The 9,549-nt window shown below is 45.4% G+C and overlaps 1 protein-coding gene across 1 annotated transcript in view; it reads left to right on the top strand.

Moving 5' to 3' along the window:
- LOC109304230 (maestro heat-like repeat-containing protein family member 1) overlaps positions 1-9,549 on the top strand; it is a 95,598-nt gene that overhangs the window by 10,789 nt on the left and 75,260 nt on the right. Inside the window, exons 7-13 of the mRNA XM_019526710.1 lie at positions 476-574; positions 3,321-3,399; positions 3,525-3,635; positions 5,463-5,536; positions 6,026-6,160; positions 7,852-7,914; positions 8,329-8,473. Coding sequence (XP_019382255.1) covers positions 476-574; positions 3,321-3,399; positions 3,525-3,635; positions 5,463-5,536; positions 6,026-6,160; positions 7,852-7,914; positions 8,329-8,473 — 706 coding nt within the window. The remainder of the gene's footprint in view (positions 1-475; positions 575-3,320; positions 3,400-3,524; positions 3,636-5,462; positions 5,537-6,025; positions 6,161-7,851; positions 7,915-8,328; positions 8,474-9,549) is intronic.

Raw genomic sequence — 9,549 nt, 5'->3', positions numbered from 1 at the left:
TTGAGGTAAGATTGACGGGCCTATAGTTGCCCAGGTCCTCCCTCCTCCCTTTTTTAAAGATGGGGATGACGTTGGCCACCTTCCAATCATCTGGCACCTGGCCTGAGCACCACGAGTGCTTGTAAAGCTGTGCCAAGGGCCCTGCAATAACCCCTGCTAGCTCCCTCAAAACCCTGTGGTGGAGAGCATCCAGACCTGCTGGAAGATCTGAGAAACTGATTAAAAGCCAAAAGAAGCCCTTTAGAAGAAGACTCAGCCAGGTGACACACAAGACCAATCCCAAATGATGAAAAGCGACAGTTCAGAACTAGATTCTAGGACCTTTGTATCATAAAATAATTAAGTAGCTAAAAAAAATGAGACAGATTCAGCCATTGACATGCTGTATGGGACGTGTACTGTAACTAGAAAAAGAATTTCAAAAGGTGACTGTTTCAGGAGCTAATTCTTTATTACTCTGCACTTCTTTCCACAGTGTCTATGTGCCCTTCTAGACAGTGTACTGAGCTACAGAAAATGGAGTAAGAGCCTGCACTACAGTCTGGACAGCATTCTCAGTGCTCTTTTTGCACAGGTAAGCAGACTGATGCCAAATGGGTAGGACACGATGCCACTTTCCTCTGTCCTGTCTCTTTGTGCAGAAATTTTCATGAACAATGAAAAAAAAGCAAACATTTCCATAGGATGCTGTCCAGACTGAAATTATAAGATTGTTAATTGTTTCCTGTTTCATTGCATCTGTAACCCTTCATCCAGTCAACAACTGGTAGCAGTGAGGACTGGGCTCAAACTTTGGTGTACCCAATAAGATTTCACTGTGGAAACCCAATAAGTTTTCACCCCCACCCAGAAATCTGGCATAACTGAATTTGGCTGGGGTGTCCTGCATAACAAAACTTCCTCCTTGCAAGCAGTATAAACACAAAAGGACAGATTTATTACAGAAAACAAAGGTCAAAGAAAACACCAAATGTGATTTAAAACACTACCAATTACAAGACACAGTCTATAGGGCTTCACCCATGCCTAGGCAATCTGGGACTTGGGGGCTCCCCAAAAGGTAGTTCTGGGGGCTGCAGCCCTATATTTGCCCTTCAGCAATAGGATGGACAGGTGGGCCCACACCAGAGAGTCTTATGAGCTGCTCCTTGGGGTTTGAGGCAACTTGCAGGATGGCTAGACAGTGAGGTTTTTCTGCAGTGCAAGGTGTCCCTCGTTGCTCCCTGGCAAACTGTAGAGCACTGATCTCAGTTTCTATGTGGTGGCTTTGAGAGGGTGACTTGTGGCTTCAGTCAGCACACTGCACTCCCAAAATGTCTAGTCTCAAACCCCAGCCCTGCTGGGACAGAAAACTGCAAAAGAACTCAAGGGGAGGCCCAGCCTATTCTGGTCCAGGCCTGAACATACAGAGGGGCTCAGGTACTCAGCTAGGCTGAGACACAACAGCTGTAAAACAATAAAAGAGGGAACCAGGCCTCTTTGTACTGGGCCTGGACTAAGCAACAAAAGCGGATCAGGGCATTCTGCACTGGGCCTGAGCTTGGCAACAAAATGTACCAAGTCCGTCACCCTGACCCAACACATGCCAGGTCTCACCCTGGTCTAAACTGTGCCAGGCACCACCCTGGTCCAAACCGTTTCAGGCACCACCTTGGCCCAAACTGTGCCAGGCTTTTAATCCTGGACTTAATCTGCCAACAAAACCACAAGGCTCCAACCCTGGCCATCGTCCTGCAGGGATTAATACCCCCATTGTATTATCCCACCCAAACCCCAGGAAAACAAAAGGGGACAGAAGAGAAAAGACATAGAGGTCTCAAACTCTGAGACCGTCTTTCTCTCCCTGGATCTGAGTCTTTCCCTTTACATAGCTTCAGTAAGCCTCCCCAGTGAAGGATGGGGGAAAGACCTCCCCCATGGGGGAGCAGTTTCTCCAGCTCCCAATTCAGCTTTGCAACTCTTAGCAGCCCCAGGAGAAAGAAAGCTTATTGAGAGGTTGAGAAGTTCCTATGTACCTGGCATAACATCACCCAAGCTTTTCCAATCAAGGCTTGCCTTGCCCCCAGACTTTCTCTCAACTACTTAATTTTAAAAGAACACTGCTCAGTTTTAGGGGTCTGATCCCCTTCCTTATGTAACTGAACTCCATGCTCTCTTGTTGACAGTAAACAGCAGGGTATATTCTTAGACAAAAAGCCCAACAAAGGGGGCTTTTGTGCCTACATACAGACAGCCCTGCTTATTTCCAGACTACCCAAGCAGGGTAGAGAAAAAAAGATACTTAAATATAGAAAACAATGGATTACAATACTTGCTGTACAAATTAGACACAAAAATACATAATTATATTTCAACTATAACACTTTGGCAGTACGAAATAGCTTGTGTGTTTTGTGTGGGTTAACATGTATATGTGTGTGCACACGTGTGTATGGATGCATATGCATGTGTGTGTGCACTGAGAGGATTCCCTCGTGGACTATGGAGGCACATGTGTCATTCTTCATCCATCCAGGGTGCAGACAGAAGTGCAACTCTCAGCTGTAACTCAGAACAATTTCTGCAAAGCGTTCTGAGTTATAACGTTATACCAGACCAAACAGAAGTACCTCTGTCCCACCTTCTGTGGGGGCTGAAGAAACCCCAGAGTGAACTCCTTCCACTGCTTCCATTCTGAAAACAGAGACGGGCTGGGAGCTCTGCAGTCACAAGTAATAAAAATGCTACATTTTGAATTGACTTTATCTGATACCTCATGCAATGAGGGGTCAGAGTTCCACCCAATTGGCCATTTTTGAAGCTGTTTGCAGCCATGAACTTGTGTTTGGTTACAGCTATAATCTGTTTCCTGTGGCCAAAAATTGTCACTTCTGTCTGCTTAGCTAGTGTTTTCTCTGTTATATGGAGCTCTGCACTTCTTTGAGCAGGGCTTTACCCATGCTCTCTATTCTCAGTGAAGAAGTGACTGCTGCTTTTTCCCCACCAGAAAGGTTCAATCCAAGACCCCTCTTACAGAGGGAAGAGCTTGCCAATCTATTTCAAGAACTCCCTCTTCTGACAGTTATTCTAGTGACTACCATGTGCCCCAAGACTGTGAGGACACAGAGACTCATTCTACAAAGTGTTGAATATTAACTTTCTCAGTAGTTGAAGGTATATTTGAAGCCACAGAAAGCACTCAGCACTGACCAAGTTAACATGGATGCTTGTTCTTCTGCCCGTTGAAAGCTAATGCCCATATTTTTCTTTTTCTTTGACTATTTTAAATCTTCCCCGCTGCCACACTATGCATCCATGACTGGGTTTTCTTCTCTCTGCAGGTCTGTGCTAAGATTGAAATATCTGACACACCAAGTAAAAGAAACCAAGAAGCTGCATTGCGAGCTTTCAAGGTTCTGGGTAAGAACAGAAAGAAACATGGAGTGAAATCATGGAAGCAGAATTTCATCTTCCTCACTATCCTGGGGAGGTGGCTTTTCTTCCTTATCCATTTCTTCTTCTTAGCCTGATTTCTCTACCTTTAGGTGTTGTTTATCAGGAGGACATTATGGCTTTCCTCAAAAAGAAAATGGAGGGTGCTAAAGAAGTAGAGTACACCACAGTTCTTACCATCCTAAGAGAAATTATACAAGATTGTAAGTAAGAATGGAAGTTACAGGAACAGAGCTGTCCTAGGCTTGAGGAAAATTGTTTAGCGCTTGCTTATACTGGGTACATCTACATGTACAATTAATGCACCTGAATTTTCTTCACAAAAAACTCAGGCTCATTAAACTGCTCCCAGGCACATATCTGAACAGGTGTGTCTACACAAGACACTTTACTGTGCATTAGACAAATCTAATGAGCAGTAAAGCATCACTGTCTACACATGCGTAGCAATTACTGTGCAGTAGATTAGTCTAATGTGCTGTTTTCTAGTACCTGTACATACAGGTACTAGAAATTGCTTCATTAAATTTATGTGCTAAAGTGTATGTATAGATGCTGACCGGGAGCAAATTTCTCCCACCTAGCTTAGGCAGCAGGGGTGGGGAGAGCTGTCCTGGCTTATGAGACACTGCCTGTCAGCTATGTGGTGATCAGCATGAGTCCTGATCTCCATGTGGCTGCGAGGCAGCTGCCCGGCACCTGCCCCATCCCCTGGAGATCAGGACCAGCGTCTGTGCCCCCTGCCACCCCAGGGCTGGCCCTGGGGGAGCCTGCAGCTGCCCCTGGATGCTGCAGTGGGGGCAGAGCAGGGCAGGAGGAGCCATAAGCTAAACTGTTTTCATTGGGAGGAAATTTGTGCCCGGTGGGTGGACATTCAGATATGTGTCAGGGTGCAATTTAAGGCACCTGAATTTTCTGCGCAGAAAATTCAGGCTCATTAATTGCATGCGTAGATGTACCGATCATGCACCTGCATCAGGAGAAAATTTACTCCCCAGCCGTCAGTCAGCTGGTTCAATCAGCCAATTCTTCACTTTCATGTGCATGAAAGGCACTCAGGCTCATAAAAAGAAATGGATTTTCCATGCCTGCAGTCCCTGAAGGCTAGACACGTATTTGGCTGATTTCAGTGGAGCTGTGCTGATTCAAGCTGAGGAGCTTGCTCTAAATTTAAGCTCAGTGTTAAAACCTTGGATGTGAATTTCCTAACAGCTTTACACACTGCATGTGGGATGCACACCACATGTGGTATCTGCTGCAGCTGGTCCATGATCCACACTTGGCTCATTGCCCACAGACGCTACATACAGTGTGAGTCTCAGGCCAGCTGGGGTGGATGCTACACATGGCACAGCCCCAGACCAGCTGGGGCATGCACCATGTGCAGAGCATGTCATGGACTGGCTGGAGTTGGCACCATGTGTGGTGCAGGTCCTGGACCAGCAGGAGGCAGAGGGGTTGCTGCATGTGGGGTAGGTGCCACATTGTATCGCTTGTAACCTAGTCACGTTCCCCTCCTCTCCCCCATCCCTCTATTGTTAGTCCCTCACTCGGGCGCTTTGTATTTCCATATCAGCTTTGTCATCTTTTTTCTGGATTCCCAATCCAAAACATCTACTAATAAAAGTGGATCTTGGAGTGGGTGCTGTGGGCCCTGGATCCTGGTTGGGAGAAGGTTTCAGTCTGGACAGTCTGGCCTATAAATGGGACCCACACCACTCATCCAGCCTGCTAGACCAAATGAGTTTGACACCCCTGGGTTACTGGCTACCTGTGAATACACTGGGCTTAGTGGCCCAGGAGGCCTCTTCCAGGCCAGTGTATCTATAATGCAGTGCTAGCCTGTCTTGATGGGGTATCCTGAAATGAAGCAGTCAAAGAATATGATTGTTTCAATAACTTTGTTTGGGAGGCTAAGATGAATTAAACCAAACCACTAACAGGCAAGACAGCTATAAATTAAAAAGTGTGAAGGGCTTCCTGTGATAGATTTCAATGTATCAAACCTTGTGCCTGCTTTTTTTTTTCAGTTCCCCATATGGACAAAGTAAAAAATGTCCTGGTACAGTCTGTGGCCCTCCTCATAACGGAAAACACTGAGCTGGTAAGAAAGATTCTCGGTATCTGGGAACAGACTTGTCTCAAATCTCTGGTGTGGGAGATGAATTTCACTGGCCGACAGAACTACAAGGCTAACTATGGAAAAGGCTTTGCCCCCTTGGTCTGGTAGCTCTAGGATCACTGTGCTGTAGCTGTATTCTCTGATGTCTTATTAATGATTAATTAAGCCCTATTCATCTGATTAAGCAGAGCAGATTGCTTGTTCTCTTTGCTCTGTTATTAACTAAAAACACAATAGAAAGCTTAACTATGTATAAATATATAAATGAATGACTGAATATATGTATATGTTGTATATCCTAGTGGAAGTGCAGAACTGGAGAAAGGGGAGGAAGGAGACTTTCTCTACTTCTAACATATGACAAATGAAAGTTTTGTGATCACAGAATTGTGTCTCCTTTTCTCCTTATCAACCAGTTTGTGGGTGATGCTTGCCTGGATTTTAAAATGTCTTTTGCTCTGTTCATGTGAGGCTCTCCTGAAGGTGAAGAGACCACTCTTGCAGCTAATTAGAAGCTTGGGATGCTGCAGGTACCTTACCCTACCAGGAGGAAAAGTTCTTGTGGATTTCCTCATCCAACAGTGTGAGCATGTTGTCTGCACCACAGTAAGAAACAGGGAAAAATTCCCTTTAAGTTTTAACCTCTTCCCCTTTTCCCTCTTAACAGTTGTTGTTGCCCTCTTTCTGGTTCTTTTCAATCCCTGGTGTGCTTTTCCTGTCATAGTTGTCTACACTACAGCGTGCCATCAATGTAAAAAGTGTCATACTACTATTTTCTGTCCCCTTCATGCTTCAGCAACCTATGCTATTTCAGGAGCTGAAAGGGTGCTCCTGTGGTCCCATAGGGATCACATTTCCTTTTATTTTGCCCACCCCCGCCTCCCCATACTTTGTCAAACAGTCATCTTTCATTGGTTAGTTCTCTTGCTTCTCTCTCTTGCGCTCACCCTTTGTATTCCTTGTTGTGCTATCACCTTTGTTATGCTTTGTTCCTCCTCCCTCCTTCTCATTCCCTTTTCAAGATGAGGCCCTTTTCAGTCTACAGGAATATGATTAAGCCTCCTCCCTGTCCATCCTAAATTCCTACCAATCAAAGAGCTCCATGCTTATCTGCCTGCAGGGATTTACTCACAGGTTAATGCTAGAATTTCCCCCAGCATTCCCATCTAGAGTAAGTATAACCCAGCTGTAGGGTATGACAGTGGGCATCTCCACTGTCTGAGAGCACGTCTATACATGCGCCTAACTGTGCAGCTGTTATTGGGCAGTCCTGGTGCCACACGGGTTATTTCTGACCCTACTGTGCAGTAGCAACAAGTTACTGTGTAGTAGTGGCAGCATCGTGGTTCATGCCCCCTAATGCTATGTCACAGTAGCACATTCTACAGTGATGTAGTGTCTTGTGCAGATGCGCCCTGAGAAATGGTGTTATTGGTTGGATGAGATGTGCTCCTCCTGCTAGTCTCACACCATCTCCACAGTGGCCAGTGCCTGAATAGTTGCCTCCCCATTCCACTAGGAACTAGCTGTTTTCTACATGATATTCAATTCAGTGTCCAAGTGCTTTTAGTACGTGTTGCCATGGGCCACTTATTGGAGCTAATAATTTCCTTTGATAGCCTGACACCTGGAGTTTTTTTGGTTCATTTGCATGTTGTGACATTATCCCTCAGTGTTGTTTTGCCCCTCTTTTCAGTTTTTTGTAAATAGCAGAACATCAAAAACATATTCTGAATATCAAAGTGCTAGGGCACATGATCCTGAAGAGAGGTGCTAGAAAAGGGTTAGAGCATCACACTAACATTGGTAGTCTACTTTAGCTTCTGATTATTTTAGATGCTGCCATGCATTGACCAGATAGTATCATTCTTCTCTTCACCATGATGACTAAGGTATATTTTCCAAAGTCAGTGTCAGCTGAGAGCATACCAGCTTATGAGTTCATTTTCCCCTGGTTTGTATTTAAAAGGACAAGATTAAGCAGTTCAAGTCCCAAAATGCAAGAGACTTAGAAACAAAAAATTTACAAACCTAATGTCAGTGGGGAATAATTTTGCTTTTTGAAAATTAATGGAAAGTACTTTTTGCAGGGACTGTTTGGATTAAGGAAGTGATTAGGCAAGATTTCAATGGCTTTTGTAAGGAACTCCATATTTAGACCAAATAACTGTCTTGCAGATATTTCCCTCAACATGAGCAGCTCCTCCTCCAGCATCTTTTTTGCCTACTCATTCTCAGTCACTGTGAGTTTAGAAACTAAGCAGATTAATTAGTTCTGATTCTCTACCTATTTATAGAAGTCCAAAGATGACTGGAATGATGAAATGATCCAGAAGTACAGCATCAGCACCCTACACTTGGTAAGCATGACTGCAAGCTGGATGACAACACTTCCCAGGAGTTCCAGCTAGATGTTGCCTTCTAAATTCCTTGCTTGCATGCACTTGCAAGGGCACACGCCAAAGGAATCTTCCTTCCAGTGCATTCCTCCCACAGCGGGTTCTCCCTGGCCAGTCACAAAGATAGGAGGAGGTGATTCACTAGGGAAAGAAAAATGTCTTCCCTCTTTGAGCCTGCTGACTGTGCTTTCTGTAAAATGCTCAGCCTACTTGAATTATATTAGTATTCAAGAGTATTCATTAGGTTACATCATCTCAAAGAAATGGGTAAAAAGAAGCTTCCCCCCCACCCCCAATAAGAAAGAAAAGCCATAGGATTGTTCAAGGAATCACATAAATAACAATGACTCATCATCTGCTGCTCATTGCTTTCAGGTGCCCTGGAAAATGTTAATGCAAGTTGTGTGCCCTCTGGAGTATACCAACACTTTCATCCCAGTTGGCAAGGCCTTGACATCTTTGCTTCTTAAGTCAAGAATTGCAGGCAGATCTCCTTACCTGGGAGAATTACACAGAAGGCGTTAGTATCAGAAGAGCTGCATTCAATTGATTGCTTTACTATTTACTATTTGAATGGAACTTTCTGCTGGAGAAGTTTACAGGGCTGATGATAGGAAGACGTATAAATGTCTAGCAAGGGGCAACACCATACCTGTGGGTTCTTCTCAAACAGACACAGAATTCAGCTCACGTAACTACCTACACTCAAACATACTCATAAGCATACATAGATTCAAGCAGCCAATGAATGTGCTGAGTTTGTGGATAGCAATTAGATTGTCATCCATTGACCAAAAACTCTTAGTCAGCATTCTAGCTTTGAACACTATAACACTATAAATAAAGGGCCTTACAAGAAGGGAGGGACATCTGGGTGAAAGCACAGGCATATGAAGGACATTTTCCAGGATGAGGGATGTCATAGATAAATACAGTTTTCCCTTGCTTTATGTGGTAGATGTGTTCCTGAAAAACTGCATAACTCAAATTCACATAAGGGGTACCCACTTTACAAGGTAACAAATAGGGGTACGTTCCAAGACCTCGACTGCATTGGCAGCAGATAAGTCTGCTGGGGCTGGGGCAGCGCTGGGTTCTTCCCAGCATGATCCTGAAGAGAGGAGCTAGAAAAGGGTTAGAGCATCACACTAGCACTGGTAGTCTACTTAGCTTCTGATTATTTTAGATGGTGCCATGCATTGACCAGATATTATCATTCTTCTCATTACACCACTGCCCACCCTGAGCAAAACGCAGCCCAACACCCCCACCAGGACGAGTCCAGCCCCAGGGGATGGGCTGAGTGATGCCTCAATCTGCAACCCCACTAGTGGTTAGGAAGGGAGTGGGTCTGGGACTGGGACAGGGCTGGGGCTGGGGCTGGGGCTGGGGCTGGGGCTGGAGCAGAGGGAGTAGGGCTAGGCTGGGGCTGGGGCAGAGGTAAGCACTGCACAGCGGGGTGGGGTGCGGGCAGGCGGTGCAGGCTGGGTGCAGCTCCTGCTGCTATGGGCTGCTGCTGTGGGATGGGGCTGGGGGCCATGCTGAGCTCTTCCCAGCAGGGGGTTTGGGCTGTGCTGCACTCAGGGCAGGAGATGT

This window comes from Gavialis gangeticus, unplaced genomic scaffold (assembly GCF_001723915.1).
Source record: "Gavialis gangeticus isolate Ggan-Ray unplaced genomic scaffold, GavGan_comp1, whole genome shotgun sequence".
NCBI classification, from domain to species: Eukaryota; Metazoa; Chordata; order Crocodylia; family Gavialidae; genus Gavialis; species Gavialis gangeticus.
This window is presented reverse-complemented; position numbering and strand designations above follow the sequence as displayed.